Source organism: Ruditapes philippinarum, unplaced genomic scaffold, assembly GCF_026571515.1.
Source record: "Ruditapes philippinarum isolate M1 unplaced genomic scaffold, ASM2657151v2 ctg2789_1_1_1_1, whole genome shotgun sequence".
Classification (NCBI taxonomy): Eukaryota; Metazoa; Mollusca; class Bivalvia; order Venerida; family Veneridae; genus Ruditapes; species Ruditapes philippinarum.
This window is the reverse complement of record NW_026858272.1, coordinates 111,220-134,165: the sequence shown is the minus strand read 5'-3', so window position 1 is coordinate 134,165 and position 22,946 is coordinate 111,220. Positions and strand designations below refer to the sequence as shown.

The following is a 22,946-nucleotide window of genomic DNA, read 5'->3' as shown; positions in this document are numbered from 1 at the left end:
ACACACAGTCTACTTAAAACGAGTAAAATTTTCATTTTTCTCCAACTTTCTCATTTTCTTAACTTCTTGTCTAACACTCAACGTTCTTTGGGATATTATTGTTTTTGGGCAAGGTCAGGTCGTTCTGATGAATATCAGCTACATTGTACGTACCTATTCTTATATCCATTTATCTCAATTGTCATCAGTTATATTTAATATATAAATATATACTGCTGTCAATAAATATATCACATAACATACAAAATATGGTTTTTTTCCCCCAAAAATTAAGTACTCGGAGAACTCGGAATTTATTCTAAGCTGCATTCTCGTCATCGTTTTCACGACAACTATTTTTTTGGCTTCATGTTTTATTAAATATGTGTGAAGATATTCATCCAAATCCGGGACCAGATCATTCCCAATATTTCTCTTAGCCTCATTAGAAAATTTTCTTAATATCACTCTCCATGATTTTTTCAAGTGTTCAAAATATCTTACAGTTGTTCACTATAATGTTCAAAGCATATTTCCTAAGCTTGACCTCCTATATGCTGAACTAACAGTGTCAACAGAGGATGTTTTGTTTCCTTGATTCTATCAACCCATTAGGAAAGATCGCATCAACGACAATCATGTAGGCCTTCTTGTTTACGTCAACGAACCTATCTCCTATGTACGTAGATCCGACCTTGAGCTAAATCATCTAGAATGCCATATGGCTCGAACTCAGATTGTCTAGCGTTAAGAAAGTTTTTTGTTTGGCGTTTTCTACGGCCCCCTAGTTCCGATATAATCTATTATTCTCTTATTGAAGATTCATTTGGGACTTTGGACTAGCCATTGATACTGGCAATTTCAGATGTGATTAACAGGTGATTTTCAATTTGAACATTGACTGTCAAACTTCTTCCCGAAAAGTACAAGCACTATGCCAACAATATGGACTTACCCAACTCATTGATGAAAAAAACACACTTTACAGAAAATTATTCGTCATTTATTGACCTCTTCTTTACTAACAACATAAACAATGTTATAAAGGCTGGGGTTGGTGATCCGTTTCTGCAGCAACATGTCAGGTATCACTGCCAAATCTTTGCTGTTTTTACCTACATTAAACTCAAAGCTAAGTCTTTTGATAGAACTGTGTGGCTCTATGAGAAGGGCGCGACTATGACTTTGCTGCGTAGCAAGAGAAAATCTAGTAAACTGGGACGAAACTTCTCTCATAAACGTATCAAAACGTTGTATTCAAATACAAATGTAAAATCAAGCCTAATGACCCTCCATGGATGAACAATCAAATAAAAACAAAAATAAGGTAACGTAAGCGCGCCTACAGAAAGGCAAAAACTTTTCAAAGTCAACACAATAAGTTAAAATTTCGGAAACTCAGAAATGAAGCAGTTCAGCTAGTCAAAGACAGCAGATCTCGTTCCTTTCTTTTATTGTCTGACAACATTAAATCAACTTCCGTATCATCAAAAAACACTGGTAGAAATCCTGCAAAATCTTTTAATATCATTTTTCATCGAAAAAGGTAATTCCTTCTTCTATTTACCGCAACTGAATAATTGGGCATTGAATTCTGGATCGTGAAAAGGCTAATTTCTTTTAAAACACCTTTCAGGAACCAGACAATGGTTGACGTTTTCTAAAACAGGGACCCCAGGACCCCTCCAAACCCCCCTGGAAAAACAATTTCCCCAAACCAGGACCCCGCTAAAAAAAATGATTTATACTTTCTCCTTCTGAAACTGAGGATGTACTGAAGTCTTTAAAAAATCCCTCCCTCCTTCGACAAAGCATCTGGACCTTGACGCATCAGTTATCGAGTTTTACATGAGGCCTAAACCAACCCTTTTTTCATATCCCTTTACCAGCTCTTTAACTTCTCACTAAAAATCAAAGAAAATGGCCGCATTCTGGAAGTTGTCAAAATGTCTTTGTGCTATAAATAAGAAAGGCGATCTTGCTGTTGTAAACAATTTAAGACCTATATCTTTACTCACCACTATTGAAAAAGTATTTAAATAAGTAGTCTTTAAACATATCTTTATCTTTTATAGAGACATTACCTCCTTCACTCCATCTCAGGCGGGATTCTTGCCAGGTGACTCAACTGTAAGCCAACTTTCGTATCTTTACAATAATTTTGCAAGGCTTTAGACGATGGCCTGGAGGTGAGGGTCGTATTTTTCGATATTAGTAAAGCATTTGATAAAGTTTAGCACCAAGGTTTGTTAGTGAAACTTCATGATTCTGGAATTCGTGGAAATGTACATCAATGGCTTTCTGATTACTTAACAAAACGTAGACAAAAGGTTGTTCTTCCAGGTACCATGTCGAAATGTGTAACGATTGCATCTGGAGTCCTTCAAGGATCAATACTTTGGCCTCTTTTATTCCTTGTTTATATCAACAATAATGTTCAAAATATTAGTTCCAACATCAATCTTTTTTTCAGATGACACGAAGTATCCATCTGATAGTCGAAAACACTTACTGAAAACATGTAAAATAACAATAAAAAAAACTTTTTCAAAAAAATTGGTTATTATAATCCTTAAATCAGTAATTTTTTCTATCAAAAAAATTAATAAAAATCACACCCTTTTCTCAATGTATTGCCAACAAATCCCTAAAGTTTCTGATCAGAAACATCTAGGAGTGTATTTTTCTGATGGGAGAATATAAAGGGAACAATTAGAAACCAAACCATAAAATATGCTACCAGAAAGAAAAAGACAATTATGGAAAACGAAGAAACACTAATGAAGAAATAAATGACCAAATAGGGATTCTCAATGCAGAAAAATCATACTATGAAACGTTATACTCAAAGCAACCAAAAAAAATCAAATTATAACTTCTTCAATCAACCTTGATAACAAATATCTGAAGTTGAAAAAAATATATGCAAAGGACTTCTTACTGAGCATGAATGCTTTATGGCCTTAAATGAAATGAGAAACCAAAAAAAAGTTCAGGATCAGATGTCATAAGAAGTGAATTTTATCAAACATTTTGGGAAACATTCAAAACTCATTATATAAAAACAATAATTTTTTCATATTTAACAAAACACTTAACAGCACTACAAAAACAAGGAATAATTTCGTTAATAGTAACTTAATATCTAAAGGAGGAAAAGATACATTATTGTTATCAAATTGGTGTCCTATAAGTCTTTTAAATGTAGATTATAAGATTCCAACAAAAGCCATTGCAAATAGGTTTAAGAAAGTTATAAACTCTATAATAAGCAATGCACAACCTGAGTTTCTAAAAAATAGGTACATTGGAGAAAATATCAGATTGTTATTTGAAACTATCGAATACTTACAAATTAAAAATGAACCAGGTTTATTAATTTTGCTGACTTCGAAAAAGTTTTTGATAGCATTGATCATGATTTTATGTTTCAATATTTAGAGAATCTTAATTTTGATGAATATTTAACTGGGTAAAATTATTTTACAATGAAATAAGTTGTGTTGTAATTAATAATTGAAACTTCTCTAACGCCTTTCCGATTCGAAGAGGTGTAAGACAAGGATGCCCCTTATCATCTCTGCTCTTCATAACATGTATTGAATTACTAGCAAATAAAATAAATAAAGAAAATGATATAGAAGGAATAAGTGTCAATGAAAAAGAAATAAAACAGACTCTTTTTGCAGACGATGCAACTTTTTTTAAAAAATGGTAAACGAGTTTCGTTTGAAAAACTCCTCGATGTCATTACAAATTTTAGACACGTGTCAGGTCTAAAACTTAATATGAATAAATCTACTATTTTAAGAGTGGGGTCTCTTGAATAAACTAATTTGATATTTTGCAAAGATAAACACTTTAAATGGACATCTGAATCTGTAAAAAACACTAGTCATGACCTTTTCAAACGACATTAAAAAACATAGACCTTAGTTTACAACCAAAACTTAATAGATTCAAAAATTCAAAAATTGTCTTAAATAATGGGAACACAGAAAACTGACTTTATTAGGAAAAATCACAGTAATAAAAACTTTTGCAATACCAAAACTTATTTATTCTTTTACTGTTTTGCCAAATCCTTTTCAATGATATATTAAAAAGACACAAAAGACATGTATAATTTTATATTTAATATAACAAACCAGAAAAAAATTAAAAGAGATACATTAGAATTAGAAATAAAAAATGGGGGGGGGGGAGGGGCTTAAAATGAAAACTTAATGAAAAAAAAAATAAAACAATACTTTTCTTTAAGGCATTCTTATTGTATGGCATAGCATCAAAAACGACAAATTAAATGAAACAGCTGGAAAGCAAGTGATATGGAATAAATCTAAGATAAGGAATAGAAGTTACCCTTTTTTGTCCCCCGCCTTTGCGAAGAAAAAGGGGAATATAGAAATAAGGTCCGTCCGTCTGTTCTTCCGTCTGTCCGTCCGACCGTCCGTCACACTTTTGAGTCCGGTCTATAACTTTTTCATTTATCAAAGGAATTTGAAAAAACTTGGCACAAATATTTGTTATAATAAGACAATGTGTCATGCGCAACATTCAGACCCCTACCTCCAGGGTCAAGGTCGCCCTTGCTTATTCAAGGTCAACATTGTCTATTTGAGGGTTTATGTCGTGTCCAGTCCATAACGTTCTTATCTTTGAAGGGATTTTGTAAATACTTGCCACAATTTTTCACTATAATGAGACGATGTGTCATACTTAATAACCGGTCACCTGCCTCCAAGGTCAAGATCACACTTGGAGGTCAAAGATTAACATAGTCTGTTACAGGGTATATTTTGTGTCCGGTCCATAACGTTTTCAAAGATCAAAGGATTTTGAAAATACTTGGCACAAAAAGTGACTATAATAAGACAATGTGTCATGTGCAACACTTCCATCCCTACCGCCATAATCAAGGTCACACTGAGAGGTCAAAAATTAACATAGTCTGTTATAGGATATATTTTGTGTCCGATCTAGAACTTCTTCATAGTTCAAGGGATTTTGAAATAACCTGGCACAAATAGTCACAATAATAAGATGATATGTCAAGTACAACACTTGCAGCCCTACCTCCAAGGTCAAGGTCACACTTAGAGGTCAAAGGTTAACAGAGTCTGTTATATGGTATATTTCGTGTCCCTTCCATAACTTCTTCATTGATCAAGGGATTTTGAAAATATTTGGCACAAATAGTCACAATGATAAGATGATACGAAATGCGTAACACTTGTGTCCCAACCTCCAAGGTCAAGGTCACACTTAGAGATCAAAGATTTACATAGTCTGTTATAGGGTATTTTTTGTGTCCAGCAATAAGACGGTATGTCAGGTGCAAGTCAAACATGGGTCCCTACCTCCAAGGTCACACTTAGAGGTCAAAGATTAACATAGCCTGTTATAGGGTATATTTTGTGTCCGATCTATAACTTCTTCATAGTTAAAGCAATGTGGCCATACCACGTGACTTTTCGGGTACGGAACACGCCGTAATTATATCAGTTATCCACGGTATATCAAAATTCTGAAAACCCCTGAATGGTTTTTGAGAACATTCGAGTACAGTTTTCTTTTCATAGCCTGGGCCGAGGGGAACGGTACACACTCATTTGTCATAACAAGCAATTTCTAGCAAGTCATATGTTTTTTGACACTATTTCATAGAAAAATACATGTTAAATCTGATATATTTACTATGTCCAATGTATCGAGTGAATGCAGTGATGTCTTAGCATATTTTCATAAAGTTATGTTGAAATGGTACGGAACACACTGTTATTTCAAAAGATACGGTACACACACAATTTCTGTCTTTGAAACCACAGACACCTGGGGTTTGGAGCTCAAAACGCCTTTAAATCCAAATAAAATGCATATTTGTCAATCCCAGCACATGTACTGATCACATATATCCAAAAAACTTAATATAAGCCGTTTTGAAAAAAATTCATATTTCAACCTCTATAATAATACCACGGAGTTATCTGTGATAATACACAAGATAAAAATGTTCGCCGGAAAAAATCGCACCCCTACCGTCATAATCACCATGTATTTTATTCCATTTCCAATATTTTCACATAATCCTTTGGTCCATCGACACAGAAGATATAATTCTTCACGATGATGGTCAATTTTTAACTTCAACGATAATATAAACAACGCAACAGCCGAAATAAACATCAATATTATCGCCGTTTTCCTTCAATGACATTATCTTTCGATAAATTCAAACGTGCCAGTCGGCTATGACCGAAGCCATCCGATTTTGTGGCCCCAGCTTTGCCGTGTGCAAAATGCGCAGCGCTTTTAAGTTTGGGAACAACGTAATCGGATAGCTTCGTTCATAGCCGTCTGGTCCATTGAATTTATCGAAAGATTTTGTAGTTGGAAAAAAACGGCGATAAAATTGATGTTTATTTCGGCTGTTGCGTTGTTTATATTACCGTTGAAGTTAAAAATTGACCATCATGGTTAATTTGTTTGTTCGAATATATAAATGACTGTCTAAACGTAGTATGAATACATAAACAAAAAAGTGGAAATATATGTTCCTTGCAACATGTTGTTTAAATAATCGAATTTGGAGAAAAAACGCTGGTTTTGACGTAAGTGGATCACGGAATGTTTAAAGTTTTTTTCGGCCACATGATATTTGGTATGAATAATCTGCCAGGGTCCCAAACTAACTGCATGTATCTAAATTATCAAATTATCTACATATAGACAAATATATTTCGCAGTTTTATATGCAATCAAAATTAATAATTTGAAGAACCCATATGGGAACAAGGCCTGTTATATATCGTAACGTAGTTTTTTACAAGGTAACCTTGTTACATATATATGAAAGGATAAAAATGTTAGGAAATTTGGTAAAATTATGCCTATCTTGGACTTTCATTGCAAGATGCATTAAACACTCGAGTTCATGGATGTGTATGCTTGCGTGTTTGTGATAAAAGTAAAATGATATTTTAATAATACCCATTTTGTCAATCAAATGCTATGGATTTTGGAGGCTGCGTTCTGTTTTATATACTACATGAAGTAGGTACGAGACAACAAGTGACTTCGATGTTTTGATTTTTTATGTGAGAAAGTTTTCTTACTTCCGTACAGAATGTCGGTCGTTTTACTCAGGTGCCTGTTCGTTCCTTTATTTATACCCAAAGGGGCACTTGTAAAACTCGAAAGTCGCCATATGATAATGTCAGTTTTATTAGGCGTGAAACCAAATCGAAAATGACATAATTACATGAATTAAAAGTTATTTTTAAAGCTTCATGCTTTAAACCATAAAAATTTAAGCAATGTCGTCAAACCAAACAAATAATGGTTGCGAAATTTCAGGCTCTGATATGCTTATTTGCAAAATAAGAAAGTAATCCGAACCCCTGGAAGCGGTTACTTAATTTTATATGTACTCTAACGCTGAAAAAATAAGGGGGGATCACTGTAATATGATTGTCAAATGACGGACGCATTAATTTTCAAGCCTTCTTGGGAGAAGAAAAAGTAGTTCCCGATTGGTCAGATTTCAAATATTGTGTAATTCTTTACAGATATACATATAATATTAAGCTCCATGATTATTTACATCAGTGTCAAACGAAATTAATAAGGGTTACAAACCCTAATTTAGAATGATATGGTTTTCTTCAGACTGTTATCTTATAACTTCCCCGTGGTCGAGGGGTTACACGCTATATTAGGAAGATATGTCCTGAGTTCAAATCCAAGTTATGGCAACTCATGTTTTTTTGTTTTTGTTTTTAATTGTTTAAGCCAAATAAACAATGAATTACATATCACTGTTGCAATAAGCCTTATAGCCAATTTACTAGTTATGACACTAGAAACAACATTGGTGGCACTATACAAAAACAAATTGGTTTACAATCTCACAGCCTTCACCTTTCTGACATTCTGAGACCCAAACAAATTCAGCGCCTTCTGTGATTTGATTTAATTAAACATGACCATGATATTACAAAATTGTACCTTGTAGACTTGCTTATTAACAAAATATAAATATATATAAACTGTTATCAAGTTATGATACTTTTCAGCGATTTAGTTTATGACCTTGTTTTATTTTTTCAGGATGTATCTTACTTCACTTTAACTAAAAGAAATAAAAATAACAATAAACAACAATGAACATAGCATTATATAAACAACATTTTCTTTCTATAGAGCGCAACTACCTGATTCTGTGAAGATCGAAGTGTTAAACATACCCTAGTTTATTTTAAATAGGACAATTACATGGAGGTTGTAAATGTTAAGCGTGATCTCTTGAAATATAGTGCACAAAACATGTAAACATTAAAAGTAAGCATTATGATACATTGCAAAACAGGTCCCAGGGTTCTCGTTTTAATTAATAAATGTATAACTATGAAAAAAATCACTCCCATTATAATTTAAATCAAATTTTAATATATTTTATTTTAGAATTATTACAAGGACAGAAATTGTGTGTGTACCGTATCTTTTGAATTAACAGTGTGTTCCGTACCATTTCAACATTACTTTATGAAAATATGCTAAAACATCACTGCATTCACTTGATACATTGGATATAGTAAATATATCAGATTTAACATGTATTTTTCTATGAAATAGTGTCAAAAACATATGACTTGCTAGAAATTGCTTGTTATGACAAATGAGTGTGTACCGTTCCCCTCGGCCCAGGCTATGAAAAGAAAACTGTACTCGAATGTTCTCAAAAACCATTCAGGGGTTTTCAGAATTTTGATATACCGTGGATAGCTGATATAATTACGGGTACTCTGTGCCTTATCTGATCAAAATCGGTTGAGTAATAAATAAGTTATGAATAAAAAACATACCTGTATCGGGTGAAAAATCGGCGTGTTCCGTACCCGAAAAGTCACGTGGTATGGCCACATTGTAAAGGATGATTTTGAAAATACTTGGCACAGGCAGCTACAACAATAAGACGATATGTCATGCACAACACCTGCACCCCTACCTCTAAGGTCAAGGTCACACTTTGTGGTCAAAGCTTAACATGAAAGATATTTGAATTCCCTGTTTCATTTTATTTCTTTAATAAATATATTGTTGCATTTTCAGATCTAGCATTGATCATAATTTTGACTGAAAGTCTTGAGATCCATACCTCACTCAATCTTTTGAAATAGCACAATTTTATGCTTCATATAAAACTTCCCGACGCGGGGGACGTTGGTAACTCTGTTACAAGTTCTTGTTATATGAAAGATTGGTAAGACAAAGGTATTAAATATATATAACATTTTTTTTGACTACAGAAAAAAGACTTCTTACCTTTTGAGCATTTTAAAGAATTATATAATTAGGAAATAATGCATTTCTAAAGTTCTATCAAATAATCACAAGCACAAATCCTAATATAAAACAAAATCTTGATGATAAAAATATATTGTATATATATATTGTTAGAGACCTTTGTTAATGAGATCAGAGATGGTAAAGAACCAAATAAATAACTATTTACTAAGCAAATGAAGGTTAAACCAAAAGCAAAAAGCAAATCAAATCAGAAAGTAAATGGAAAAATGTTTTAGAAAATAATGATATAAAACGGAAACAGTTTATAGCCAAATTTTTAAAGCTACTATTGGTACCAAAATAAGAACTTTTCAGTATAAATATTTAATGTGAATAATTCCAACAAATAAATATTTATTTAAAATGAAATTATGGATAGAATCTGGTGAAAAACCTAAAAAATTATATTTTAAGTTAAGAGAAATCACATTGCTCAAAAAAGCCATACCTTTTATAGAAATGGATGATTGAGCATTTATGTACGACCAAAAGGATATATGAGAAAAAACTTGTGGCTATTATGAAAAATTATATATAATGAGGTAAATTTGACTTCGGAGTCAAACATTGATAGAGAACTGAGAAATTGTGTAGTTACTAAATTGACAAAATTTTATGATGAATCACTAAATTTTGAAAATTTACTCACATATGATTAAGTTTCTTTAACATTAAAGATTATGAAAAATGAAAAAAGCTCGGGTTGTGTTGGGTTTACAACATTTTTTTTAAACGTTTTGGAACAGAATTGGACATTTTGTAGTTAAGGCATTTAATTATGCTTATAATGTAAATACTTTTTCAAGAAGTCAAAAATTAGGGACAATCACATGTATTCCAAAAGAAAATAAACCAAACCATTTTTGAAAAACTGGAGACCAATAGCTTTATTAAACGTTGCTTATAAATCAGCGTCTGGTAGTAAAGCAAATATAACTAAAGGTGTTTTAGATATTTTAGTGTCAAAAGATCAAACTGGATTTGTTAAAATAGATATATTTGAGAGAATACTAGATTATTGTATGGTATAATGAAATATACTGAAGATAATAATATACCTGGTTTAATTATGATGATTGATTTCGAAAAAGCTTTTGATACATTATCTTTTAAATTTATAGAAAAATGCCTTTCACTGTTAAATTTTGGTCCTTGGTTAAGGGAATGGATATCATAATTTTATACAATACTGAAACTTGTGTTTTACTAAATGTTTTTTTATCTACATTATTCAAAGTTAAACGAAGCTGTAGGAAAGGTGATCCAATTTCACCATATATTTTCATTTTATGCGCAGAAATATTGGCTATTAAAATAAAACAATGTAATTATGTTTAAGGTATACATATAGATAATAATAATAATAATAATAATAATAACTTTATTTACCGAAGGTAACACATTAAGACATATACAGATTGCAACATCTTATTTACAATGCGGCCTTCTAAAATAAAAATAAAAACACACACACAAAAGAACACATATCAATCAAAGATGGTGAAGAATATAAAACTACACAATATGCAGATGATACATCACTATTGTTAGATGATACTGAAAAATCATTAAATGTTGCACTAAAATTGTTGAGTATATTGTGAGAGATTTCGGGACTTAAAGTAAATTGTGATAAAACCAATTGACATTCATTTGGATAGGTTCCCTTAAGTACAGTACTAGATCAATCAAGACAAAATGGAAACTTACATTGGGTGAAACACAGTTTAAATTGCTAGGTTTGATATTTGATGTAGAATTAGACAAAATGATTGATTTGAATTTTTATGAAAAAAATATGTCGTATGGTCCTTTTACATGAATGAAATGGTTGTTTAGGACAAACAAACATACGCCTTGATACTTAAATAGATAAGAAACAATATCTGGCGCAAACCAAGAGAAATATTTATATCAAAATGCGCATGCGTGAGGTGGTTTTTCCGGGAAGTTTGTAAAAATTGAGACCCAGCATGCAAATTATGTCGAAATGAAATATAAGAAGTTAGTTGTTATAATGAAAAGATGATGAAATGGAATGATATAGAAATGATATGGGATAATGGATTGTATATCGGACTGTAGAAAAACATAGATATAGACAAATACACGAGATATATGTACAAATACAAGGACAAAATGATACATAAAAACGATATTCGTAGCAAATAACAAAACGCAAATATCGACCACATGACAACTTCAAAAGATAAAAAATAGTATAAGTCATTGAAAAAAGAATATTAACACCAATAGGTAAAGTAACTGTTGTTAAGTCTATTTTATTTCCATTATTTACACATTGTATAACAAGTTTGCCAACTCCTAGTGCAATATTTTAAAAGACTTTTAATGATTTATTATGACTTTATATGGAGAGGCAAGGTAAAAATAAAGCAATCAGTTATGACAAAGACATACAAAGAAAGTGGTCTTAACATGGTTGATATTTATAGTATATACTGTTTAAAGATAAAATGGCTTAAAAGATATCTCAGTAATAGTGATGGAAAATGCTTTAACCTTGTGAAATCACTATTTAATATTGATAAACTGTTTGATACTGGAAAATTGTTCTGTAAATTGATTAATAAGATTAAGAATAGAGTCTGGACTGAGGTTTTGAAAACCTATATTGTACTTATTGATTAGCTTTATATAGATAATATTGAACAAGTGCTACATATGCCACTATTTTATAACCATAAATTGATAACAGAAAGTAATATATTTTTCATTAAAACTTTATATGATCATGGATTTAGATTTGAAAAGGACATTTTACATCAACATGGAGAATTTTTAGAATTAAGCTTCATAGAACAAATAACATGTAAACCAAATAATTTGTTACAGTATCATAGTTTGAAACTGGCAATAAACAGATACACACAAAACCTCAATATTTGTATTCAAAATGACTTACTGTATATTCAGTATCCTATATAAGTTGTTACATCAAACCTATTATAGTTGTCAATAGCAATCATAAATATGTGTATGAAACCATGGTAAAAACTATAGAGGTACCAATATGCCAAGAAAATGGATATCTTACTTTGAGAACATTTCCCTAAATTGGCAGCTTATATATGGTTATGTATTTAAAGGCACTAAAGTTTCATATATACAATGGTTTTGGACAAGAAATATTCATAGAATATTGGCAAAAACTCTCATTTATTTAAAATGAAAATAATTAATTTCTAAAATGTGCACTTTTGTGAAAGTGAAGAAGAAACACTGATACATGTACATTTATTTTGGGGATGTAACAAGATTCAGTCAATATTTCAGTTTCTGAAAAAAAAATACATAATTGTGATACCTTTTAAATCGTAAATCTTTTATTCTAGGTTGTGAACTAAATTATTATAGATACAATATCTTGTTATTATAATTGAAATATATATGTATATTTGTCTCAGCGAAAAAACTTGTTACCTACTTGTACTGGTTTTAAAAATAGCTTGAAATGAGCTGGAATATTTATAAAAATATAAATTTAACAAAAGAAGAAATCAATAGATGGGCAATTGTTCAATCTCTTATTGTATTACTGATATAACTACATCAAAATGACAATTCCACTAATATAAAAGAAAACAAATTCAACGCGGACAATATATTTATTTCAGATGTCATTTTCGTTGTTCTTTCATCCTTTAAAAAAGTAAATAAATGATGCAATTCTTAATCTTTTAAATTACATGCACATGTGTAACCTGAAAATCATTATGCAATGTGATACAATGATATTTCTGTATATGATTTGATTGATATGTATGTTGATATGTTTGTATATGACTGGATTGATATGTACATAATGATTGAATTGTATACGCAATACATGTAAGGTATGATGAGGATGCCCTCGGCCCCTTCAGAACTATTACGAGGAATAAACAGGGTAACCCAGTTGGTCATAAGTCGATATCAAGCGATTCATTAGAAGGTACAATAAAGGGTTGAGGCACATTTTCTTTGCAGTCACAACTGTAGAAGCACGAGAAGACATTTAAAATCCGTACGAGCCCACAGGACGAGGGATTTAACAAGTCAAAGCCGATGGCTTAGAACTGCAATTGGTAATTGTATTGGGGCTATTTTTGATACGTCTGACTCGGTAATTCTGTGTTTTGTTATTAGTTTTCCGTCCGTGTAAAGAGACCGGGTTTGCTATATTATTTTCCACGTGCGAGTGTTATGTCATTTGACAATTACTAAAGTGGCGGCGTGGCCGAGTGGTATTTATGCGTAGGACTTTTAATCTAAGGAAGCTGGCCATGTGGTATCGACAAGCCGTTGTTTCCGTGAGTCCAACCGCTTAATACTGGTTGGTTTCAGGAACGGATTTGATAACGTTTTAAATAAAATAATACTTTCCAACATAAAATAAATTCGTATAAAGTCTCAGTTCATTGTACAATAATAAAAGTTGGCCCGTCTTTGCAATCAGCTATTTATAAATGACGTCCTTAGTAACGCATGATAAAATATGTACAATAACGACGACTGTGCGCGTGATTTTTTTCCTTGAACGCTTTTTTGCTTCAGTTTATTTATGTTAATATGGCACAATTCAATATAATTTCATAGTTTCGACAAGCAATAATATCCATATATACACAAAACTCACATCATACATATATCAGAAAACAATTATTATGTTACAAACATGTAATTTTTCAGTTTATAAGTAAGTTACAAAATGTTTTAACAATTTAGTTCTTAAATGTAATGTTCTCGAACTAAAGCTGCATGTATTATGTGCTGAGTGTCCTGCCATATCGACATTCGCTAAAGTTTGAATGTTCTGCTGAATGTTTCAGGTCGATCTATGTGCAAAATTCACACAATTATTCCATGACAAAAAAGTCCATGATAAAGTAGAAACAAAATTCTTAATTTGTCTTTCTGTAATGACACTGTAATGTTTAATTTGGATACGTTTGATTTGGATATTGTGAGTTAGGGTACTGCTGCCCGGTTGGATATGGCATGGATGGGTATTGCTGGGGTACTGGCTGGTTGTAGTCTGATCCATAAGTTGTCGTTGCTACAACGTTTACTGGTTGATGTAACCCGTCCTGTAATTGTAAAATTATTGGATTACAATTTTGATATCATTCTCAAAAAACACGTGTCAGTAGACTTTACATAGACTGGTTGATCTGACAAGTATTTTACCTGTTTACTTTGTGTAACGGATTTATCTTGAATTCATTTTAGAACCGTCCATTTGAAAGCAAAGTGCAAAGTTAGTTCAATATAAAAACACATAAAATAGAGTATTGTAAGTGCATGTCCATGTCATCTGGTGAGGTTCTATAATGTTGACAAATGTAATCCAGCAAGGTTTAAAAAATTTAAAAATGAAATAGAGACCTGGCATCAAGGATTTATCACGAAAGGCTAAAATTGATTAACCTTTCAATGCAAACAGTATTACAACGGGTTTAATCAAATAAAAAAATCTGTCTGTTAATATAAAACTATTTTCCTTTTCCAAGATATGTTTTCCATGTAGTTAATAATTTCAATATAATTATAAAGTATAATTTGAGAAAAGATAGACAATATGAATTTCTGACTTTTAATACAAGTAACTAAAGATTTTGCTTAATTTTTAATCAGTAAACATAGTCTTCTTGATTATTTAGATTAATTAATGTAAAAAAAAATATTGAATTCTTCAATAATGAAATGTAGTAATTTATAACACTTAATATAAGATTATACATGTAATAGTTATAGAATATATACGAGGACTTTACCGGCTGGTATCAGCGCATGGGGCGACAACAAGGGTCAATCATAGGAAATTAATCGAGACGGAACGTCGAGATTAATTTCCATGATTGACCCTTTTGTCGCCCCATGCGCTGATACCAGCCGGTGAAGTCCGAGTATTTATTCTGTAACTGTTTTATCGCATGACCATCACGACTTTTTTCTTCTCTCGTAATATTTGCTTTATTTAAACATATAAATATTTTAAGAAATACCCACAGAAATACACCCATTAGATGCCGTTGAAGGAACTGGACATAAATAACCATTTCACGAGGTAAGTTGATGCATTTTTTTACTAATCATCTTCAAAATATAATCTAGGAAATATTGTCGATAAGTATCCCGGTGTATATTTCAGAGGTATATCTTGTACGCGTATTTTTAAAACTAACGACAATGTAGTGATTTTTACTTAAAGGCACATCATGCCTCAGAAATCCTTTTTTATTAAATTCTTTAGAAATGTTACACACATGTTAAATAATGTTTTAAAAATGGATTTAGAACATGTAAAATAATTAACAGCTGAAGAAAGTAGGGCTGAATGTGCAGTAATGTTTCGTAAAGGTAGCAAAATGTAAACAAATAGTATTTTGACTTCCATACAAAATACTAATTCATTATAATTATACCAATTGCCAGCAAAGCAAAAGATGCAAAGATAGTTCATTTATATGGCAAATAAGTATTTTTGTGGAACTTGTAACAAGACACCAAATATTAAAAATGTTGAGAAATAAAAATGATAGCATTTCTGACGCATAATGTGCCTTTAACACTACTTCCATCTATTAATAATTACGCTAGAATATTATGTTCATATACGTGTAGTGATTTACTGAGTGGCTTACTGGTCAGAATCACCTGTAAAACGAAGGCATTGTTTAAAGTAAAAAAAGAAGAATTTGATCATTGTCGAGGTCAGGATGCAGAAAATGGCGATTACTTTCCACTCGAGTCAACATCTTTATAATAACTGCATTTTCAGATTTTGAAAAAAAAAGAAAAAAAAAAGATTGAGATGATACATAAATATTTAAAAAAAGTCTGTAAACTGTGTAATGTTTTGTTTTGCTCTTTTTCAGGTATGCTCACTTTATTATTTGAAATAAAATAATAAACTGGGCATGCGCGAGAAAGTGTACTGATACCTCATTTAGAGCACCCCAAAGCGTACTGATACCTCATTTAGAGCACCCCAAAGTTTTCCAATACTGAGATTTAGGGAACGCCGATCTTCAAAGGAAAGTTGTGGCGGTCATGCGATAAACTTTAAATGCAGTCAAAGTTTTATTATACTATATACATGTATAAACATAAATATTTGTCATTTTTTACAAAATCTACTCACATATTGACGTCGTCGTCGGCGGACGACTCGAACGCGACACAATATCAAACACATTACACAGATGACAAAGACGAAGGATCCGACGACAATACCAGCAATGACTCCGGCGGCAAGCTCACTGGCACAGTCGGAATAATCCCCGCATGGATTGTACCCGTTACACACCAAACCGGAAGAGACGCAGCGTCCATTACTGCACGAGAACTCATCCTCTTGACACATACCTGCAACAAAAAAGAAAGAATAAAAAAAGAATATTTCAAACAAAAAAGGTTAATTTGTAAACAACCTCACACCAGGCGTATTGTGTGTAATGTACTATGACTGAGTCTTTGAAATCGAAAGTTGGTTTTAGTGACGATGGTTCGTGTGGGTTTGTATTTTATGAGGTATGTAAGAATATATTAACTGATCGATCCCGTTTATTTCACCTAATTTTTTAATCTTTTTGTTGTTGTTCTTGTTGCTTTCTCTATGCTTTCTGTTGGTTAAGACCAATCGTAACAACGACGCTTTAATAAGTATAAAATTGTCATATAAGAATATCATTATATCATTATCAATGGAAATTGTAACAAATCTTGCTTGATGCAAAGCTCCTATGTATGCTTTTTTTTAAAAAACAAAGCCTACTGTTGGGAACTGAATCAAAACTTGCGACTAGTGCAGACCAAAATCATGGCCAGCACTGTTCCGTATTCAGTAAGTACACCCCCCCCCCAACCCCCAAACAAAAAAAAAGTTGAATTGTCTGTTCAGATTGAAAACTGTCCAAGTATGTTCAAAGATATATGATATGTGTCGTGGAAAGGGCTGAACCTGATTATTTTAAGGGGGAAAACAACATCTTAAATATCACTAAACGGGGGCAAAGATACAAGTTCTTCAATACAAGATCAAAATAAACGTAAATGAATATAGATCTTAAATCATTAAAGCAATCTATCTTAATTCAAACGACAATGGTAAAGAACTTACCGGTGTGATACTGGGTGATGATCATGTCAAACCCTCTCTCCTGCCAAGAGCTGTCACTTTTAAAGTAGAGGAAAAGATCATTGCCACTTGTTTTTCTCACAGTGCTACTCATGTAACTTCCACATTGCCTCTTTGAAAGTCCTGTAATATTCAAAAGAAAAAATTCCCTCGATGATCAAAAGAAATTGCCGGTAATATTCAACCAAGAAAATCCTCTTAACTCCAATAATACTTTGTTTAAAACGCCGGTAATATTCATGATAAAAACTCCCAGCTGTTAAATTCAAGAGGAAATGTCCGATGATATTCAAGAGCAAAACTACTACATGTATATTGTTCAAAATAAAACTCCCGTAATTTTCAAGTGAATAACTCGGGTAATATTTAACAGGAAAATCCTGTTATTTAATTAATGTTAATTTGACATGTAGTGAATATGTAAGTTAATTTACCTGATACATAAAGATATAGTCAGTTTTTCTGTTACTATCTGATTTACAGGCATAGTTTATTTATCTGATATGGAAGAAAATTTGCCTGACACAAAAAGGAAAAAAATAGAGTAAGGGGAGATAATTTAGCTGATATGCAAGCATAGTTTTTTCATCTGACATAGAATAGAGGAAAGTTTAATCTCACTAAATTCAGATCTACTTCAGGTATTTCTTGCGTGTAGTTCTGATTGCCATCGTATTTGGCTCACGTTCATTTTGATGAATAGTGAAAATTATCTACTCAGCATTGGTTTTCAAGCGATTGAAATTAGAACCAGCATTGCTTTTAAAATTGTGAAAGCTCGACGATGATTGGCTGTTTAAAAGGTCACGAGAAGGTGACCAACTATTGGTGTCCGTCAGATCCTTATGCGTAGCGTTAATTATGAGCAGATGTTAGTCAGATTGTGGAAATGTTTTTTTTCTGATACACAGGGAAAGTTGAAACTAAGGGAGAGTATATCAACTCGATAAATAGAATAGGGGGAGGTAATTTACCTGGTACAAACGGTGAGTTAATACTGTTGCCATCATGAACTTCAAGATAATCAAGGTTACATGAAGCACTTGTTTCGACATCAAAGTCCTACAGGTATACGAAAATAAATGTAGATAACAATAAAGTCCCTCTATTTAGATAATCGTGAAATATACTCGTATGTACATGTATATTATCTTTGCACTATTCAAATATTATCCAAGTGTCAAAGGTACATTAAGATCTATAAACCGCATGCTATAAAATCGAAATGTAATCCATTATAGGGTTGATTTTTTATCTTAAATACATTGTATAAGTTATATATCTTAACAAATTAAGGTATTTATCATGCGTTGGCCTATAGTTTCTAAATCCAAGAGTATATTTTATAAGTCCATGATTATATTTTATAAAACCTGAAATTTAATATCTCGAGCAAGTAAGGTTTGTCCTGAAATGGTCTTAATAAACAAGGGTATAAAAGAGAACCGCGTGACATATCTTTCTTATTATTGGTATAATACAAATATTCACCCAACCTTAAAGAAAAGCATCAAACGATCTGTTGTGTTGGCAGTAATAAGTAGTTTACAGTTCATATTTGCCCTGTATGAACTGCGTCGTGTTAGCTGCAGTCGTATTTGATCTATGAAAGAGATGTCCACAACGCCATTACAATTGTCGTCCATGTAGTCTGAAATTTAAAAAAAAAACACCTTAAGTTCGTATTCTAATACTAAAATAGATTAAAAATATTCTTGATATGTTTCCTTAAAGCTGCTTTCAGCTTTTCTAAAGGTTAACTATGTTTTTTTTTTATAATTAATCGATTCATATTATTGTTGAATCAAAGGAAAGATGGAAAATGGAGCTTGCCTACTGATCTTCTATTTTTAGAAACGAACGTCACCGACGGGCTATAAATAGCTCTTGGGACGCTGTTTTGAAGAAGGCTTAACAGTGATATGATGCATTTTTCTAAGATAAAATTACTGAAATACTTAGTTTGAAACAACACGGAATTATTTTTCCAACAAAAAATAAAAGCTGAAGGCCGCTTTAAAGTTGACAAAATGTCTTTAAGGTCTCATAAAGAAATAAAGTTTTTCTTATTTTTGAAATGGCAGACATTGGATTTTATAATGTTTAAGCATGTTTCATATGATTTCACCTGAAGAAAGAGGTGCTGAATAAATATGTAACAAAATGTTAACACAGTAGTATTTTGACTTTCATACAAAAACTAAATCAAAGTAACTTAACTAATTGCTAAAAAGCAACAGAAGCATAAGATGGTTTAGGTAATTGGACAATTTGTAACTTTTTAGAAACTATAGCAGGATACCACAAAAGGCTTTGGTAAATAGAAATATAAGCAATTCTGAGGCATAACGGGCATTTTAGTTGTGCTATGACCACAGTAACAGTGTAAAGATTAACACTTGATACACATTCATTAAAAACTTTCCAACTTCATCAAGATATTTCCGCCTGTATAAACAAACAGAAACAAGATTCGCTGAATAATATATTGTGTCGTCTGAAAGAAATTCTTGCGCTTGCATAAAGTTGAAAAGTGTATTGAAAGGTTTGTGTAAATACGGAAGGTTTGTTTTGTCGTTGATTTTCACGTATATTTTTGGTCATACTGTGCCGCTAAGATAATGTGAGGGTGACGTTGCATTTTTTTGTGTACACAAAAGTTTATATACAACCTTTGTATGAATAGGTAAAACAGGGTATTTTAGAATTGAATATGATTCATCATAAGAACTAGAATTTGAAAAGTCTCCATGGCAAAGTTGGTTAAGGGTTAGGTCAATAGGATGCCATACAAAATGAATTTTATCATGAGTTCGAGCCTCACAGGTTATCTGCCCTTCTTTTTTCTTTCCCTATTATTTTTTTAAGTTTTACATTAGATACAAATGAATTGGAATATAAAGGCTGTTTTGTTATGATACCGAATAATTTAGATATACCAGAAATAATAATTTTTATCCTGTGCAGTGTGTAATATATAGTAGTCATAGTACTTTTGCAGTGCACAAGTTTTTCGTGCCAACTTAACTATAATTGAGATGAATTATGTACATGTATGCATTCCGTATCAGGTTGCATCAACTTGCTAAATATAGCAACATTTAAAGACAAAAGTGAAATGAGAAGTTAATAGGAAATAACACAGCACTAATAATCTTTACAAGAAAAAGAAAACATTCTCTAACTCGATTGATAATTAAACAGATTTCTTGGGGGACCGAACCCGGCTGTCTTGATTTGATATGTTACTATTTACCAGACAACTTTACCTAGTAAATTTGTCAATATTTTAATTTATATGGCAAGCCTGCTTGACTTAAAATATTATACACACTATGATAACTGTTTTACTCCGTTATAGTGGACTTGACCACCGCGTCACTAAATAGTTATCCTAAACGCACAGTACCTCTGCGTCCGATCCGCCAGACTGGCTGATCTGGATAACTAATCAGTAATTTACAAATGCCCCAAACAAGACATTCTCCTTATTCCTGAATATCTTTTAATCAGCGGAAATGATGGATATTTACAGAAATTCCCTTGGGTCACACAAGGTTCCTATCGGTCACGCGAAGTAAGTTATGGGGTTAAAAAGAATTATGGCTAAAAAGTAAACTTATTGTGACGGTCACCTGTTCACCTACTATACGTATTATACGCTTGAATAAGCATAATGTCACTTTAATGGAATATACAGCTCTTCGTAAAGAATAAATAAAGTTTAAAAAAAACATACATGTAAATAAATAACCTTAGTACTCACAGTATAATATAGCACCGGCAAGATCTAGACTTAACAATAAAATCACACTTATTGATAGAAAACACTTCATGACTGAAATTTTATTAATGTCCGATTAGGTAGATCTATTTCCAAATTATGCGTATGTCCTGGTTTGAAAATGGTATAGCTCTATCAATAACGTGTTAATCCCGTACGAAACAGAAATTGCTTTACATACATGTAGATATATAATCTTTATATATAGCTGACGATAAATACCAAACATACACAAATGACTTTTAGTCATACGAATATCACAAAATGTTTCGCAATGTAATATTAAACTTAATCAGCTATAATTTGAGGGTGTCCTACAGACACTTGAACCGGTCGATTTACAATCGAGTAAAGATATCGCAGTAAATGACTGATTACAAATTTAAATGTAATGATATCAAGATCATTGGGAGAAAAAATAACACCATATTCAAACAATTTAAGAATTTATATTTTTTTCATGAAAGTTTATTTTAGATAACGTATAAATTAATAGATCCCTATCTTAGGAGCCCTTTTTCAAAATACGAATGATCAACAAATGAGGGCTTATTGACGTATGAGGGCTACTTAACGTATGAAGATAACTTGGCATATGGGGAATACTGGGCGTATGTATTAGGCATACTGAACGTATGAGTACAACTTAACCTATGAGGTGAACTTGACGTATGAGGTGAACTTGACGTATGAGGACTACTTGACGAATGAAAAATACTTGACGTATGAGGACTACTGGACGTGTGAGGAATACTGGACGTATAAATACTACTGGGCGTATGTGAAGAACTTGACATATGGGGAATACTGGGCATATGAGGAAAACTTCCTGTGAAAATCACCCTGAATTAGCTCTGCTTTAGAGCAGCATGTCTCAAGAAGGTAACAGAAAAAAATCAAAATATGGCTAAGAAAACATTCATATTTGGACATTTTGCACTGAAACTGACGCTTTTTTTAATTTAATGGCAATTAGTAACATAAATTTAGAAGTTCAATAAGCTTATTTGAGCTAAATGTGTTATTATAATTTAGTGTTCCGCTGTTTCTACTTTTTTGCATGGGCCTAACTTTCGAGGGACTTTTTTTTTAATTTCGTATAATGAATGCATAACTCACAATTATCGTTATAATTAAGTTATTATTTGTTCTTGAAAGTATAGAATATTCCTTTAATCATTAAAGTTATAAATGACAAAACTCATTTTAAAATTCGGGGAATGAAGCTTAATCCAGGTCTGTAATCATAAGATTTTCTTCGATGAAAGACTGCTATTAGGAGCTTTATTGAAACAAACCAAGTGAACCGAATAAGAAATTAGCAAGCTTTGGATAAGTGTGGGTATTTGGGTAAATTATGTCGTAAAGAAGTAATTCTTTAACTATTTGTCACTTTCCAGATTCATTATATATCTTCTTCCTGAATAAAATAATCCTGAGTAAGCTTTAAAGCAGCATGCCTTACACGGAATTCTTACATCAGGGTTTTCTTTTTAGTACAACGTGATAGTACGTGACAATATCGGATCAGGAACGGGCTCCGGGATCGTATCAAACATATAGAATTTGGTTTTAATATTTGCTTTAATTTGTGGTACTAAACAGTTATAACTAATTATATCATATATGTATTGACCGGTTATATGAAATGTGATTAGTTGCACCAGCTCACACATTTTCTTACTTTAAAAT

General features: G+C 32.0%; 1 protein-coding gene across 1 annotated transcript; it reads right to left on the bottom strand.

Moving 5' to 3' along the window:
- Positions 1-13,905: 13,905 nt before the first annotated feature.
- LOC132752633 (abnormal cell migration protein 13-like) lies at positions 13,906-21,531 on the bottom strand. The gene is made up of 6 exons (XM_060742979.1): positions 21,237-21,531; positions 18,967-19,121; positions 18,445-18,532; positions 17,453-17,593; positions 16,475-16,698; positions 13,906-14,417 (listed from the first exon to the last, which is right to left on the bottom strand). The coding sequence occupies exons 1-6, from the start codon at positions 21,304-21,306 to the stop codon at positions 14,265-14,267; spliced, it is 831 nt and encodes a 276-aa protein (XP_060598962.1). The 5' UTR covers positions 21,307-21,531; the 3' UTR covers positions 13,906-14,264.
- Between the last annotated feature and the right edge of the window lie 1,415 nt (positions 21,532-22,946).